The following is a 16,027-nucleotide window of genomic DNA, read 5'->3' as shown; positions in this document are numbered from 1 at the left end:
TAGGGAAATAGAAGTCTTTTACGGTTCTTTCCCATAGTGTATCATCCACTAGCTTTTTGGTGAATTGTGTTTTAATGATTATAGAAGATGAAGCCACCATACTATTTTTGAGTGTAATAGATAACATGTGCTTCCTTTGTAGCCTTTCAAAATTCTAAATGGTATTCCTGGTCATCTCAAATTAATTGAACCGATGGTTCCATATCCCAAATTGTCTATCTTTGGAGTTGAATTGTTTGATAAAGACAAATATATAATTAATAACTTATTATGACATGGTGGAGTTGTAAAAGATACCGTGTTTTAAGAAATAAGATATTAGATTTAAATAATCCTAACTTTTAATAATTGGTTTCAAAAAGCCACGCTGATCAATTAGGTCGCGCGCAAGGCCATACTCCTACTACATCAATCTGACAAACTTACTAGACCTCGCGCCGACTAAATAGGTAAAACCTAGGTCGCGCGCGGGGCCTAAGCAAAGTTAAAGCTCAGATTCTACACTTAGCATCCTGAATGAAAACCCTCACTACCTGGACCTTGCGCCGGCTATGTGGATGTGCTCTAGAGGCTGCGCGAGAACAGAAGCGCGGGTCCATCCCGGACAATACGAAAGGTACGAATGGCAGAGAAATGGGCAAATCAGCGTCCAACAGGCTGTATCCTATCGTGCTCCACGATTAGCAATCGTGCAGGAGACAAGAAGGTACAAAAGGACGCCTACGTGGCACCAATCAAAGAGCGGCGACATCTGCCCCATGATCCCCACTCACCTGCTGATGTTAGGGAGACAATAAGGACGACAACCAGGACACATGGCTCCACTCAGGGTGCGCCAACTCCATTTCCTTCTAGGAACGCTAATGGCCATGACAGAAGGGACAAAAATGATATTCAATTCCTTGTTGTCTACTCCAGGCCCAAGGCCCATCAGCCCATCTCCTTCTACACTACTCCGGCTATAAATAGGGACCTTCATGTACAGGTTAATTCTATTTTATTCTATGCTCTCTCACTACTAATCACACACTTATTTCCTAAAAACGCATACTTATTTTCACGCCGAAGAGTGGTTAAGAGGAGAACCCCCCTATTCCCCTCTTGTTAACGAGCTTAACGGGGTGTTTAGTGTTTTGCAGAAAGATCAAGGCATCAACTCAGGAAGGATTAAGAAGATTAACCTTTATGGTCGAAACATAAACCAAACTAATCGCTAAAATTAGTTCCGTGTTTCTTCACACTCTCAACTTTCGATTTGTACCACACCACTCCCAAATTTCAACTTATTTTCTATTTAGCACTCCCAAACTAACTGAACCACTAACCCAGTTAGGTTTTTTTTTTTTTTTTTGCTGATGTGCCACTTTGTTTGGTGACATAGAAGCTGACATGGCAATTTTATGATGTGTGTCACAGCCCTCGACCCCACCCTGGGAGCGGGAGCCACGAACCAGTCAGATGGTACTACCAGTGTTTATTAACTTGGCAGCGGAAAGTTTTCATCAGGACCGTAGTTAGGAAATATTTTATCAGAGTTAAACACCAAAATATTTAAAATAAATAAATGGGATAAAATCCAAGTTTTTCGAATAATACATTTGCAATAAACAAGTGGGACAAAACCCGATTTTCATTTATAATACATTTATAGGGAATATCCCTAATTATTGAAAATAATTCTCCTTTTTAATTTGGTAACTTCTATGGCTACTTTTCTAAGCCTTCAGTGCTCTCTAACTGGCTTTTATTGGCTTCACACTAAGATACCTGAAACACGTGTTTAAAACATTTTATCAGCAAGAAATACTGGTGAGTGAATCCCAGTTTAATCAAAATAGATTTTATCATTTTACAGCATTGAGCGCGGTCGCGCAATTACATTTGTTTATTTTTCTACTTTATTTACCACCCACGGTACTGTCAACCCGACTTGTAGTCATGTTACTACTCACAGTGTAGTAACAAATTTTGTATACAAAACCCCAACATATCGACGATAATTGTAGAATACAAATACTCAATCACTGTTTAATATAATGTAAAACATTTGAGGTTTTGTAAAAACAGTTTGCAAAAAGGTTTACAAAAAGGAGATTGCTCACTTTGCTATCTTAGGTAATTTCATGTGGCTTCCTGGTTATAATCTATAAAATTTAAATAATGCACACGCGTTAGTATAATAACCCAAATTTTACATTAGTTATACCCTCCCCGAGACAGAACTCCAACGACTACGTCGGGCAGAGACTCAACAGCCGTTACGGAGTGCTAGATCAATCGGGCAGCGTATCTAATACGTAACCGGGGTTTAAAATACTTACAACGAGGCAGAGCTTTGCTAATTAGGGGGGTATAATGCCCCGGAATTACTTATACTATTAGAAATTTAGAGAGGAAATCGATTTGTGAACGAATTTCAAATGAATCCGATCGATCCAATTTATAGGGCTGCTCAGTGAGTCCCTTGCGCCCCGCGACGGAAATCAAAGGGGCCGTCGCGCCCCGCCAGGGCCGAAAAGGCGGCGTAAAGGTGCTGAGTCATCGGGTTGTTCGACGCGTGTCCTGCCACGTGGTGGCTCCGTGTTACGCCGCTTGTCTCCTCGCTCGCGGCCCGCGAAGAATCACAAGCAGTCTGTCGCGTCCCGCGACAGACTTAATTTATTGTTTTATTTGTTATTTAATGAGATAAAGGGATTTCGGGGCCGATTTTCATATACGGGGTGTATTTTAGGATATTTAGGGGTGTCTAAAATATTTTAAGGAGGGTTGTTATATGTTGGGTATAACTCCTTGATTGTTTAATAAAATATATAATGCACTCGCCTTATGTATAGCAACCCAATTCAACTTTATCAATATGTCACGAGACAGAACCCCAACGAACTTAGTCGGGCAGAGCTTTGACATGCGTTGGTGGGTTCTAAATCAATCGGACAGGGTATTAACTCACTGATCAGGGGTTACAACACTTAAAATGGGGCAGAACTTTATTATTATTATTATGGGGTGCATAAAAAATAAAAACAATAAAAAGATATAAATAGAGAGAGTAGAGAACGAGAGACATAGAAAGAAAAAGAAAATAATCTTGATTAGTTTATGAAGTGTAGAGGTATACTCCTATTTATAGCATTCTTCAAGTTCCTTGGGGACAAAGTTGTTGAGGTATACTCCTATTTATACAACACTTACATATGTATGTTTAGATTTATTTTGTTAATATTTTATTATTATAATGTTTGCTAAACGTGAATTATAGCTAATTTATTAGATATACTTATTTTAATTATTTTATTATATATATATATATATATATATTATAATTAATTCAGCTACTTCACTTATTTAACGCTTATAACTTCTATAATATAATGTTTTATAAAACAATGAATATGTTTTTAGAACGAGAATATTTGTATCTACATTTCGAACCAAATTTCATTAAAAACGGAGTAGGTTCAAATATAATGTATTTTTATAACTTAATTATTAAACGGTTCCTAGCCTCGTCTCGGCACTTCATATTTCTAACAGTCAACTTACCCATGATCTATTCGTGTAATAACTTTATTTTAAATTTTAAAAATTTTAGGAATGTTACAATGTGGAAGCTGACATGGCATTTATGATGACGTGACATGTGATGTGGCTGCTAACATGGCATTTTCGATGACGTGGCATCTGGCATCAGCTAACTGGGTTAGGATTCAGTTAGTTTGTGAGTGCTAGAGGAAAACAAGTTGAAAGTTGGGAGTGGTGTGGTACAAATCGAAAGTTGGGTGTGATATCGGTTAGTTGGTGAAAGTTGAGGTTATTTAAAACCAATATCCCTTGAGAAATTACGGATTTGATCATTTATTTTGAATTTTTACAGGTTTGGCGCAAACTATATATCACACAATAATGCGTACGCTCCTTAGCATTAACGGCCATTACAAACCTGTTAAATCTAGAGGTGTTCACCAGTTCGGGTTTAAGTTTCTTTGAGTTGGATTTTTTTTCGAATGAAAACGAAAAACAAAATAATTTCATTTTCAGAGCGAAAAACCCCGATTTTAAAAAAGGAGGATGTTCATTGGTTTGGCCATCGTATACCTCGGGTTTGGTTTCCCTGAATTTGTATGGCTAAGTATTTGAATTGGGTTTCATCGTCTTAACCTAATAGATTGTATTAAAACCGAAACCAATTACCTAATTTAGTTCAGTTTTAAACCGAATATTAAACATCCCTAGTCAAATCTATATAGAATGAATATCTTACCATCTCTTGAATGAATATTAAACATCAAGTAAAATGCCAAAATGGTCCTCAAGTTTAGACCACTTTTGCCACTTCAGTCCAAAAATGAAACTTTTTGTATTTGGGTTCCTGAGGTTTCATTTTTGTTGTCATTTTCATCAAATTGGCAAAATGAGTTAGAATTTTCTGTTAACTTCTCCCCTTTTTGTCGTCTTCCTCATTTAAGGTAAAATCGCCATTTTATGCCATAATGTATTTTAATGAAATGAGAAAAACGACAAAAAATGGGATAAATTAACAGAAAATTCTAACCCAGTTTGCCAATTGGATGAAAATGGCAACAAAAATGAAACCTGAGAGACTCAGATACAAAATGTTTCATTTTTGGACTAAAGTAGCTAAAAAGGCCTAAACTCAAGGATCATTTTGGCATTTTAGTATTAAACATCCCTAGTTAAATCTTATTAACAATTTAAAACCATTCCCATGTTCAGCCCAAACTTGTGTTAACTATTAATATATATTAATCGTTAACAAACTGGAAAAAAACTACTTACTGACAAATACATACGATGATAAAGATCCAGAATCACACTTTCATTTGTTGATCACAAAAAAAACATAATATGAAAAAACATGATTGACAGAAATAGCCACTTTCGTTTGTCGTTCACTTTCGCCGAAGAGCCACTGCAGACACAGCAACAAGGACTACAAACAGGAGTGCAGTTATAAAGGACGCCACCACAGCTCCACTAACGCGCTGGCAGAAGTCGTTGAACTGTCGACAGATCGCCACCCAATTTGCGTCCGAGTTGCCATTGTGTGCCAAGTAGACTATTGACGCAGCCGCTGATGCAGCAGCAGTCACCAATGGCACTGCAACCTGCAGTGCATGCAAAGTTTGACCAAATATGACTAATCAGTTAATACTTTCTGCAATGAAGAAATGACAGTATTCTATTCTGTAGGGAATGGTTAAAATGAGAACCAGCTTGAGTCATGGGAACTTGAAAATTTTTTGAGTTTTTTGAAAAAAAAAATTGAAAATTTATTTTTATGAAACTTTAAAAAAAATCGTATACGACTTCTTACATCCCCGTAACCTAAATTACAACGCCATAACGTTCTGGGGCTGATGACGTCAGCATTCATTTACATGAGCGTAAGACGAACAATAGTTTATTGGGGTGGGAGAGAAGTGCCTGAGTTAGGAGAGCGTGTGGGCTGGATTAGATTTGGGCCTAAGCCCAATATTTGGTGACCCATGTTAGGATTGGGCCAATTTTTTGGGCTTTGGCCAGAATGATACCTGACCGATTAGGCCTATTCTAGCCTACATGATATCCTATAAAAGGAGGCCTAATCTAGGGACTTCTCTCCTGACCCCAACAAACGATGTAGCAACACGGTATAAAAAGTTTATATGACGTACAGTGTCGAAAACAAGGAGCATCAACCTAGCTCCTAAGATATGTGGTCGAACGATGCACAAGATAGAAAATGGCAACGAGAGTACTAAGTAAGCACCAGCCATGGCATTTGCAATCACGAAAAACCTACATATAAACAACAAAATATCTTTGTCATAAAAACATATAACGACACGTGAAATTACCAAATTACCCATGGGATTACGTGAAAGCGGGGAGGTCATCGTAATCAGCTTTGAACTGAAAAAACTGGGTGAAAAAGGGGAGTTGTTGGCTGGTGGTGCCCATAGCGGTAGCAGCCGCTAGGGCCGCAGCAATGGCACATATCCTTAAAATGAAGTCAATGATGCCAAGACCCCTTTTCCACCCTGACACTAGCGGTTGTTTGGCGGTTTTCTTGGCTTTTGCCGCTACGACTGGAGGAGGGGCCGCCTTCGATGACTTGGAACTAGTCACCGGGATAGGGATGTCGCCAGTTTCTTTGGTTGAATTACTTGTATCCATAGAAACTGTTGTGCTTAGATTTGAAAGGTTTCTAGGGAGTTGGGGTGCATTTATGCATGTAATGCATAGAGAATTAGATATGATGGATTGGTTAGGACTTAGGAGTTGTTGGCAACTTGCTCCACTTCAGTAATATGAGTGAAATTTGGTGTTTGGATTTGATTTTCATGATAATTATTAAGAAATGTTAAGAATTAAATAACTAGTTGATTTTATAAAAAAAGGTAATTATTTAATTAAAAGGATTTAGTACCTTGTAAACATTTAAATAAACAGTGGACGACTTTTGACCTGTTACACACCCTTGTGACACGTTTGATTTTAAAACCAAATACAACTCGAATTGGCATGTGTTCATATAAACGAGCATACAAAAAATGGGTACGTGTTGTTCTGTTTAACCCTGTTAGCCTATTTGACCCGTTTTCATTCCAGCAAAGTTTTGAAACTTTACCTTTATGACCTGTTAGAGACAAAATACAACTCAATGATTAGTTGTTTAGGGAATGGGTCAAGATTATCTTCTATAATCCTTTCTTCTCTCTCTTTTAAATTTTAAATTTATAACTAATGCCAATCACTTCTCTTGAATTATGCTCTGGACACTAATGAGAAGCATAAACTCTAATGTTTACAAAATGAAAATAGTGATAAATTTGATAAAAATCTGCATAATAATATTGGTCCAAAATCAAATGGACTCAACAACTAGATTGCCCATCATCTTGGCTAAAGGAACAGGACACTTTGTGACAATATCAAATCTTGATAAATTTGATGAATGCCCAAATAATGACAAGCTTAACATAGCAAGTTCCATAAGTGACAATCTTGATGACAAAAATCCATGCCAATATTCCGGATTCAAATCAAAGAAAGCATCGAAAAAGCTTCTTGTTCCTTTCAAATCAAGCTTCAAAAGCGTCTCCATCCCAAATCGGTAATACTCTCTTGTTAATCGTCTCTCAATAGGCCACAACCCGTTCCATACTCTATGATAAAGCGGTTGACCTCTGATCATTCTGGTCGAACCAAGGCACTCAACGATTGAGTCAGCCAGGATTGGGGCCAGGGCTAGTGTCCTGGCCACCATATACCCTGTCGATGGGTGGGCCAACCCAGCAGTTCCACCAATCCCCATCACGGGTTGAGGGATCACTGGCAGTGGCCCACCCATCGGAATCAAACACTTCTCGCTCTCAATCACTCTCTTAACTTTAATACCCATATGCCTTAACCTTGCCACCATTCTTAGTTTAATCTCTTTGTAAGACAAAACCGGCCGGCTAACCAATGAAGTCTCTTCAAGAAACACCAAGTTTGAATCAAACGGCATCGCGTATAAAAACGTCGGGATTCTCGAATTCTGAACCCGTAAATCCGGCTCGTTTCCCAAGTGGGAATCTCTCCAATCCATGAGTAACATCTTGTCAAGATCAAAAGGGTGGTTTTCAACTTCTGCCAAAATCCCATGAGCAATTTGGTACCCATGGTTTCTAGGCTTATCATACTCCACAAAAGAACTTGCAAAACCACTTGCATCCACAATCAAACTTGCTTTAAACTCATTCCCATCATCACAAACAACTGAAGACTCAAACTCTTGATGATTAATCTTCCACACTTTCCCTTTATGAAACTTAACCCCATTTGACACACACCCACCAATCAACTTCATCTTCAACATCTTTCGGTTTATTCGGCCGTACGGCCGATCAAGATACTTAGTTTTATAATCATCAACATGAACAGAAGCCATAGGCCAAGTTTTGTCAAAACAAGAATCAAGCCCCAAGCATGACAACTCATCAACCCAAGCCCCATAATGATTCGGCCACATCGAAAGCGGGTCCGGGTCAATACAACAGACCCGGACCCCATGTCGCGCGACCCGTTCAGCCAGACAAAGCCCGGCTGGACCCGCACCGATCACAATAACGTCCAGCCGGGCTTTGGTTGACGGGTCGAGCCAATTGATGTCAAGTTTAATAGGGGTTTGTTTGTTTTCTGGGATCAAATCAAGAAAGTTGCCAAACTTGCTTGTGTGGACTCTTTGAGTAAGATACTTGTGGGGCTTTGGAAACAAGAATGGGCTTGTTGAGGTTGTTAATGGTGAAAAGGAAGATGAATAAAGCTTTTTTGAGAGTGAAAGTGAAGGGGATGATGGAGTGATTAGAGCTTCCATTGGAGGTTAAAGATGAGAGAGAAAGTGTTATTTTTTTTGTTGTAGAGAGAGAGTTTATAATGAAAGACAGAAACGGATCTTGTTGAATACTATGGAAATGATGCGCTTTTAACGTTATCTCAAAACAACATGTCGTGCTGGATGTCCGGATTTCGGTTGAGCTTCTAAATTTGGTTGGTTGTTCCGTAGAAACTTGGCATAACTCCAAGTTTTCATTTACGATGGTTTATTTCTTCTTTTTTTTTTAATTTTTTTTTAACTTCCAACAAGCCCTCATTTCTTCCTTTTTTTTTAATATTTTTAGAGTTAGTTAGATAGTTAGTTCTTGTGGTTTACACAAAATAACAATCTAAGATACTAATAGTTTAAAATCACTTCCTGGGGTACTAACTTTTCATTTTTTAACATGTGGGGTATTAATTACATAGTTAGTACCTGTGGTTTACACAAACTATCAATCTAAGGTACTAATAATTAACTAGGGAATTAACGTTAATACCCCCACATGTTAAAAAATGGAAAGTTAGCCCTCTAATAAGGTTAAACTATTAATACCTTAGATTGTTACTTTGTATAAACCAGATGGACTAACTATGTAATTAACTCTTTTTTTTAACTTCCAACAAGCCCTCCATTGGCAAAAGGAATTACCCTTATTCTTAAAGATAAAGGTCGGTACATCAGTCAAAAGACACTAATGCCCCTTCAACAGAGAAGTCGTACGCTTTAGAAAAGTATGTGGCTAGGGTTTTCTTCCAGATCTTTCATCAATCTGCTCTCACCATCTCCATTTTATCTTGCTTGCTCTCGCCATCTTCCAACCATTGTTGCTGTCAATATCTCTCAACGGCTTGCTGTTTAGGTTAGTAGGTTAGTATCAAATTACTTTTCTTCTCTTTCGTCTTCTATATTCATGCTTTGCAAAGACCAGTTTAGTGTACTCCTGCATCCAAAAAATGGAAGATATCATCAATTAATCATTAGATATCATCAATTAATCATTATACAAGCCTTGAACCCTAATTTTTCTTAACAAAAATTGTTATTATTCAGCCAAAACAGCTTGGTTCCCCTTTGTTTTATGCTCTATAAACTTTTCTTATGCTTTGCTCAGTCTTCTAGGTTTTGTATTGAAGCTGGGTATTAGTGTTTTGGTCAAAAATCTGATGAGGATAATGCAACCAAACTTTTAGTTACGGGGTATCATGCTTGAAACGAGGAACAATGATAAGGATCACTTAGATGTAATTTGCACAATTGACACAAAGATTTATACGAGGAAAAAGCCCTTGATCAATGATTGATCTCCGACATAAAAAACCTCGGGTGATGGAAACTACCGATCACCAAGTTCAAATTAACCAACAAATGTTTACAACTTCGGACAGTAACGAGCTAGGTACAAGGATCACTATGGTATATCGTGCAAGAATGTGTGAAAACTGTTAAGTGTTCTGCTGTATGCTTGAGAGTGCAATTGTTCGAGTGTGTGTAGCTGAAATTAGCCAAGTGTTCGAACTACTAGCTCGTTACCCCTTTAAAAATAGAAGTTAACTACGCTAACAAACTATCCGAAATTCGTGCCATGCTCCCACGTTCTCCACAACGTCCATTTTCAGTCAAACGTGTGCGAAATAGCCGTGGGATATTCCTTAGTAACGTTGCCAAGACCAGGTCCAACTTGTTACTCCTGCAAAACAATACGAAATTCAAAGAGAACAATCGTTAGTATAAGGATCCTTAGGGTGATCCATGATCCTGATCCTGAAGCACTTCTGAGGATCACTATCTGTCACAGAAGTAAGGATCACTAATAGGATAACAAGTGAGGATCATGGGCTATTAGAAAATCCTCCCCTAACAATTGCCCCCAAAATATAAGGAGTAATTTGTAAAATGAGCGAGTTATATTTTACTAATCTTATCCGCAACTAACTAACGGATATATAGCCGTTGTAATCGAACTATCCGTTGCAATTCTGACGTCACAGAAGTGACAACCCTGCATGATCATGATTATAAATAGGAGATAGAGATAGGATCAATTAGCATTTAAATTTCAGAGATACTCCCTTTATAATCTCATCCGAAGATCAAACAGGTATTCTCTCTTCACCTTCTCTTACTCTGTTTTATTTCTTTTTCTTTCATCTCGCAAAAGATGTTGCTCCGGAACTCTCCTGCTAAGGATCCCAAAAAGAATAGCCCCTTGAAGGGTCAAGGGATCATCAAGGATTCCCCACAAGAGAGGTGTTGCTTCACTGACCCCCAAATTGACAAAATCCGGCACTATTTTCCGGCGAACACCTTCTTTAAACCTTTCAGTCCTACTGCCCTGAGCGATTACATCTCTGAGACTTGGGTTGCCTTCCCGGTCACTCCTTTCATGATAGGATACTCGTATCCTTTCCCTCAATTCACCCAATCCTTTTTCTCCCTCACCGGCATCTGCTATATCTAGGCCATGCCGATGATCTGGAGGGTTCTATATACCCTTGAAAGGATCATCGAGCGAGAAGGGATCGATCTTGGAATGTCAGAGCTTGGTGAGATGTATGACCTCACTACTTTCGGATCCCACCGTTACTTGTTCAAACGAAAAGCTGGTGAAGAGCACCCGATCTTCAAAGCCACCAAGAATGACACTAACTGGAAGCGACGCTTCTTCTTTGTCAGAAGAGACACTATTCCAAACGGAAAGGATCTGCCCAGGGAGTGGTGCACCCATGGTAGGATAGAGGATCCTGATAAGGATCACCAGACGATTTTCTTTTCACATAAGGATCACTAACACCCCTTTTTGTTTCTGATGTGCAGCTATCACTGTCTCACACCTCAGGCTGTCCCCTGCCGCCAAAGAGAGACTTGCTGCTTTTAGGAGGCTTGATCCTGCAACAAGAACATTCAACACCAACACCCAGGACTCCCAAGAGATATCCTCAGGCTCAGTCACAATGTCAAGTAAGTATTCTGTTCTTGGTATAATTTAGGATTTAAATAGATAGTTAAATATAAATAGGGTAAGGATACTTATCTTGTTTTGAACGTATAGGTGCTGGAAAATCCTCAAAAGCTGCCTCCAAGTTTGGTATGGCTGATCTTGACACCGTCAAATCCAAGAAGAAGGCCATTGCAAGCCCGAGCGTCTCCATCCCCAAGGCACCCATCAAAGGAAGGGGTGGCAAAAAGAGAAAGAGTTCTGAAGCTGAGGACCTACAAGGCCTGCCCCTGCTCCGCCACCAGTTCCTCAAATATTTCAATGAGGTAAGGATCACTGATTCTGCTTACATATCCTGACCATATATCCTGCTCATATATCCTGCTCATATGAGGATCACCTGTGACAACTGGCACAAAACCGGTAATTTCCGTACACTTTAATCATTATTTAATGACTGCAATTATGTGCTTAAGTATCAGCATTGACTGATTTGATGTTAAGCAAGTGAATTCATGCACGTTGTATACTACAGAATACTGCTTTATGCATAAACAAGAGCGTTGCGTCAAAAATACTAAGTAAACTCACCGGTAAGACACAATGTGTCAACAGAACTGCAGAAAGCAGTCAGACATTAGAATTAAGGCCTAGTGTAGGTCCAACGACTAGAATACATTAAAACCCAAGAGTACGTATAAGGGTTTAGTTTATAGTCATTGCGAGAGCTAAAATACGCACTAAGAAGCACCCGAAACGCACTTTAAGTGCAGAAATTGTAAAATTCAGCAATAATTCAGCATTTAAACATATGAATATTATGCAGAAATTTCGTTTTAACATCCGGAATATTTCCCTAAGTGTTGGGAATTGAAAAGGTACAAGAAGGGTACTTAAAAGACACTAGAAAGTGTAATTTAACACTTAATCGAATCAGTGTCTAACCGAACAACCGGACTTTACCCGGAACACCGAAATAATGCTAGAAGCATTGTTTTTATTTTTCTGAGCCAGCTAGGGTCCCTGATTACCCTAACACCCGCTCTATAACACATTAAACAACTAACGGGGTTAATCCCTAAAGTAACCGACTTTAAACAAACTAAACTGTAACTGAACAATCGAAATCGAACCGGATGCCATTCCCTCTCAATGGAATCGGCCAACTAGGTGGGACCAAGGGGGTACAAGCTTTATTATATTATAATAGGTTGTGGATATCTAGATCAAGAAACCGTTGGACGATAACGAAACTTTCTCTATTTAAACACCCTCTCACACACACTAAACACACACACAAGAATCACTCTCTCTCTTGCTCTCTCCCTACCTCTCGGCCGTGACCACCCACCCCCATCCACCATACTTTCGGTTCAAGTCTTGCCATTCCAAGCATACACTAGTGTCGGGGATCACGTACAACGAAGCTTGGAGCAAACGGAAGCTAAAGGACCTCGTGCATTTGCTTTTATCCACTCATTTTTCGCATAGAATCTTCCCTAGCCCCGAGCTAGAGGTATAACACTTAAAACTCATACTTGTACTAATCTAAAGTGGTTAATATGATAAGTAACGGTTAAAACTCGAAATCCTACAAGATGAAGCTTTAAAGTCTACTAAAAATACAAGTATTGTTGGTTAAAAGCTCATAAGTTGTGTAAAGGTTGTAGTAATTAAAATTTGTGGTTATTTAGGCCGATCTACGTTGTGGTAGCTCGGATCACCGTTTAACCCGACTTTGTTAAGATCATAGATCTTGACATAAGCTTGCTTCGGACGGTACAAGGGTTAAAAGGTGAAACTCTACCACACGAGAAACATGAACTTGTGTAAAAGTATTTTTACTTGTAAAATAGTGTTTTAAACTTGCCGATCTATGAATCTACAAGTGGTATTTTCAAAAGACCAAGCGTCAAAAGAAACCACATGTTCTAAACCGGATCTTACACAAACAAAAGTGATTTTTGTGAACAAACAAGTGTATGGACACTTGTGTAACAAAAGTTTTAACAAAGAAATAATTTTCGTAAAAACCGACAAGAAGTTGTGAAACTTTATATTCTTTGAAAATAAGGTTTTTAAGAAACTAAACTTATTTTTAAAGATAACAAGACTTACTAAATGTGCTAGTAAGTTACTACACAATTTTAGTAAATAACCAAGTTCATGAAATGGAGAAATTAGTGATATTTGTGGATGATTATTGTTGATAAGTGTTGTTGATGATTGTTGACGATTTAAAAGAAAATAAACACATGTTTTGAAAACATGGGAAACCTCCATTTTTAGGGGAAACTCTGCCAAAATTTTTATAAATTTTGATACTTAGAAAAATATAAGTTTTTGAGAAACTTATTCCCTAAAAATGTATTTAAGAGTATTACCAAGGTTTCCCTAATTTTTGGTGATAAGAAATGAGGATTTCTTCAAGAATAAAAATGGATATAAGTATGTATATTTTTGAGAGAAAAATATATATTATTTTATCACCAACTTCTGTGCTAAGTGTATATAGTATGTGTTATACGTGCTAGCGTATTAAGACGTAAAAATACACTAAATACTCATGAGGAGTATAAACATGAAAATACACATACAATATACAAGACACATAATTCGGGTGCAAAGTGCAAAACACAAGATACTTATATTAATTTGCGAAAAATAATATAAGTAAGATACTTAGTTAAAAATATGAAATATTTTTAACACAACAATACGAATACAAAAGTGAGTGACCGAACTTGTACGACGCGAGTCTAGTGACTAACGTTAAGAAAACACGTATAGGTTACGACGTTAAATAAGCAAACCGGTGAAGTTTACGACGCACAGGAACGCAAAGTTGTGAGTTCATGCTCCCCCTTTTCTCTTAACTGTTTTCAGTTTTATAACTTCGGGGGTGAAATACATGTTACAGATATTTTTATGTTTAACAAATGGTATGATAATAAAAAGCACACTTGGTGAGAACGAGTACCAAGTGTGTAGCGATATAAGAATACCAGAAGCGCACTTGGTGAGAACGAGTACCAAGTGTGTTGTGAAATAAGAAAACGAGAAGCGCACTTGGTGAGAACGAGTACCAAGTGTGTTGTGAAATAGGAATATGAGAAGCGCGCTTGGTGAGAAACGAGTACCAAGTAGGATGCGCTATGAAAAAAATGATGCGAGGAATCGTGTCACGAATAGGGTACAGAAGCACCATTAATCAACAATATACCTAGACCGCAGAACAAAAGGTTAGATCTAACGGGTGCCGGGCAGCCACACTCTCGATGAGGGCGAGTATCGAGTAGTGCTTTTGTGTCTCAGAATATACCAATTAAATGCCTAAGGTTTGGTGACTTCCTATGTCGTGTCACATGTTAATGGCTTTGCAACCCATTAACAATCCTGATACATACAGGAATACTTAATTTACATAAAAACTCATACCATTCTAAAACTTGATGAATACTTGAGTACGTGGGGTACTCAAGAAAAGCATGGATTATACTTGAGTACGTGGGGTACTCTAGAAGAATTTGAATCATACATGAGTACGTGGTGTACACATGAAACTGGATTTTATGAAAACTTGATTTAATCACAAAATATGTTTTCATACAAAGTATACAAAAGTGCAAAACAAAACGGCATGAATTCACACCAACATTATGTTGACGTTTTTCCAAAACTCACATGTATTTCAGGTAACTAGGATGGATGTGCGCGTGGTCTCTCTTATGCTCGTGGATGTCGCTTGTGTTTGTCTTTAAATAAAGTGTAAACCTTTTAAGACAATGTTTTATGTTAACTCGCGTTGTAAACGCTAACTTATGATTTCAAGTTATGGTATTTGAAGTTATTTTCATGAGCATGTAGTATGTTTACCTTTCGTATGCAATGAGAACCTTTCATGATCACACCTCGTGCTTCCGCCGCAGAAAGGGGTGTGACAGATTGGTATCAGAGCTGCGATTGTAGTGAACCAGGATTCCTTCTCGAGTCTAGTCTACAATCACTAGGATCCTTTCACGAAAAACAATTTTCAAAGAGTTTTCATTGCATAAAATGTCCCGCGACATCCACTACCTGAAACTGACTACACGAGTCTAGAAAAGACACTACGAGACTTAGGGTGCACAGGAGTAGCACTTGTCTTAACTGAGAAATTACGTGCAATTATGTGTGATAATTAGCATATACTAGATGTAGAATCTCACAGGTATACGTGACTTTACCTGCAACGATGGCCCATCCGAAGGAAGAGATACGAGGATGAAACGAACTGTGCGGACTGTGCAAGGAGTTACGTAATTATGGATGCATACATAATTATGGAATTCAGTGCACAGAAATCACAGCAAGTCTTGTCACGTATAGATTCCCTCAGTACAAGCCTACTAAGTACTCTGCTAGAGTAATAATTATTTGATGTTAATTATGTGGTATATACCTGTGAATATATACTACTACTGTCCAGTATGACGACGTCAAAACAAATGCCTAACCCTGCTGTGTTATGTTCTGTCAGAACATGGCACCCAGGAAAGCTGTGAATGCTCGCAATGATGATCAACCTCCTCCTCCCCCACTACCAAAAACTGCTGAAGAGCTGAACGCTCTACTGGAAGAGAGAATCTCTGCTGCTATCGCCCAGTACGAGGCGAACCGTACCCAAGACAGTGGAGGGCCAAGCAGTGCCAGGCGTAACGGACATGGAGATTCGTCCGGTGGAAACG

General features: G+C 38.5%; 2 protein-coding genes across 2 annotated transcripts; both read right to left on the bottom strand.

Moving 5' to 3' along the window:
* Positions 1-4,729: 4,729 nt before the first annotated feature.
* LOC110898125 (casparian strip membrane protein 1) lies at positions 4,730-6,192 on the bottom strand. The gene is made up of 3 exons (XM_022144877.2): positions 5,879-6,192; positions 5,676-5,799; positions 4,730-5,126 (listed from the first exon to the last, which is right to left on the bottom strand). Exons 1-3 carry the CDS (start codon positions 6,175-6,177, stop codon positions 4,911-4,913), a joined length of 639 nt encoding a protein of 212 aa, XP_022000569.1. The 5' UTR covers positions 6,178-6,192; the 3' UTR covers positions 4,730-4,910.
* A 596-nt stretch (positions 6,193-6,788) lies between these two features.
* On the bottom strand, positions 6,789-8,439 carry LOC110898124 (capsanthin/capsorubin synthase, chromoplastic-like). The gene has a single exon (XM_022144876.2). The coding sequence runs from the start codon at positions 8,360-8,362 to the stop codon at positions 6,869-6,871; it is 1,494 nt and encodes a 497-aa protein (XP_022000568.1). The 5' UTR covers positions 8,363-8,439; the 3' UTR covers positions 6,789-6,868.
* Positions 8,440-16,027: the final 7,588 nt, after the last annotated feature.

The sequence above is a fragment of the Helianthus annuus genome, chromosome 13 (assembly GCF_002127325.2).
Source record: "Helianthus annuus cultivar XRQ/B chromosome 13, HanXRQr2.0-SUNRISE, whole genome shotgun sequence".
Lineage (NCBI taxonomy): Eukaryota > Viridiplantae > Streptophyta > Magnoliopsida > Asterales > Asteraceae > Helianthus > Helianthus annuus.
This window is presented reverse-complemented; position numbering and strand designations above follow the sequence as displayed.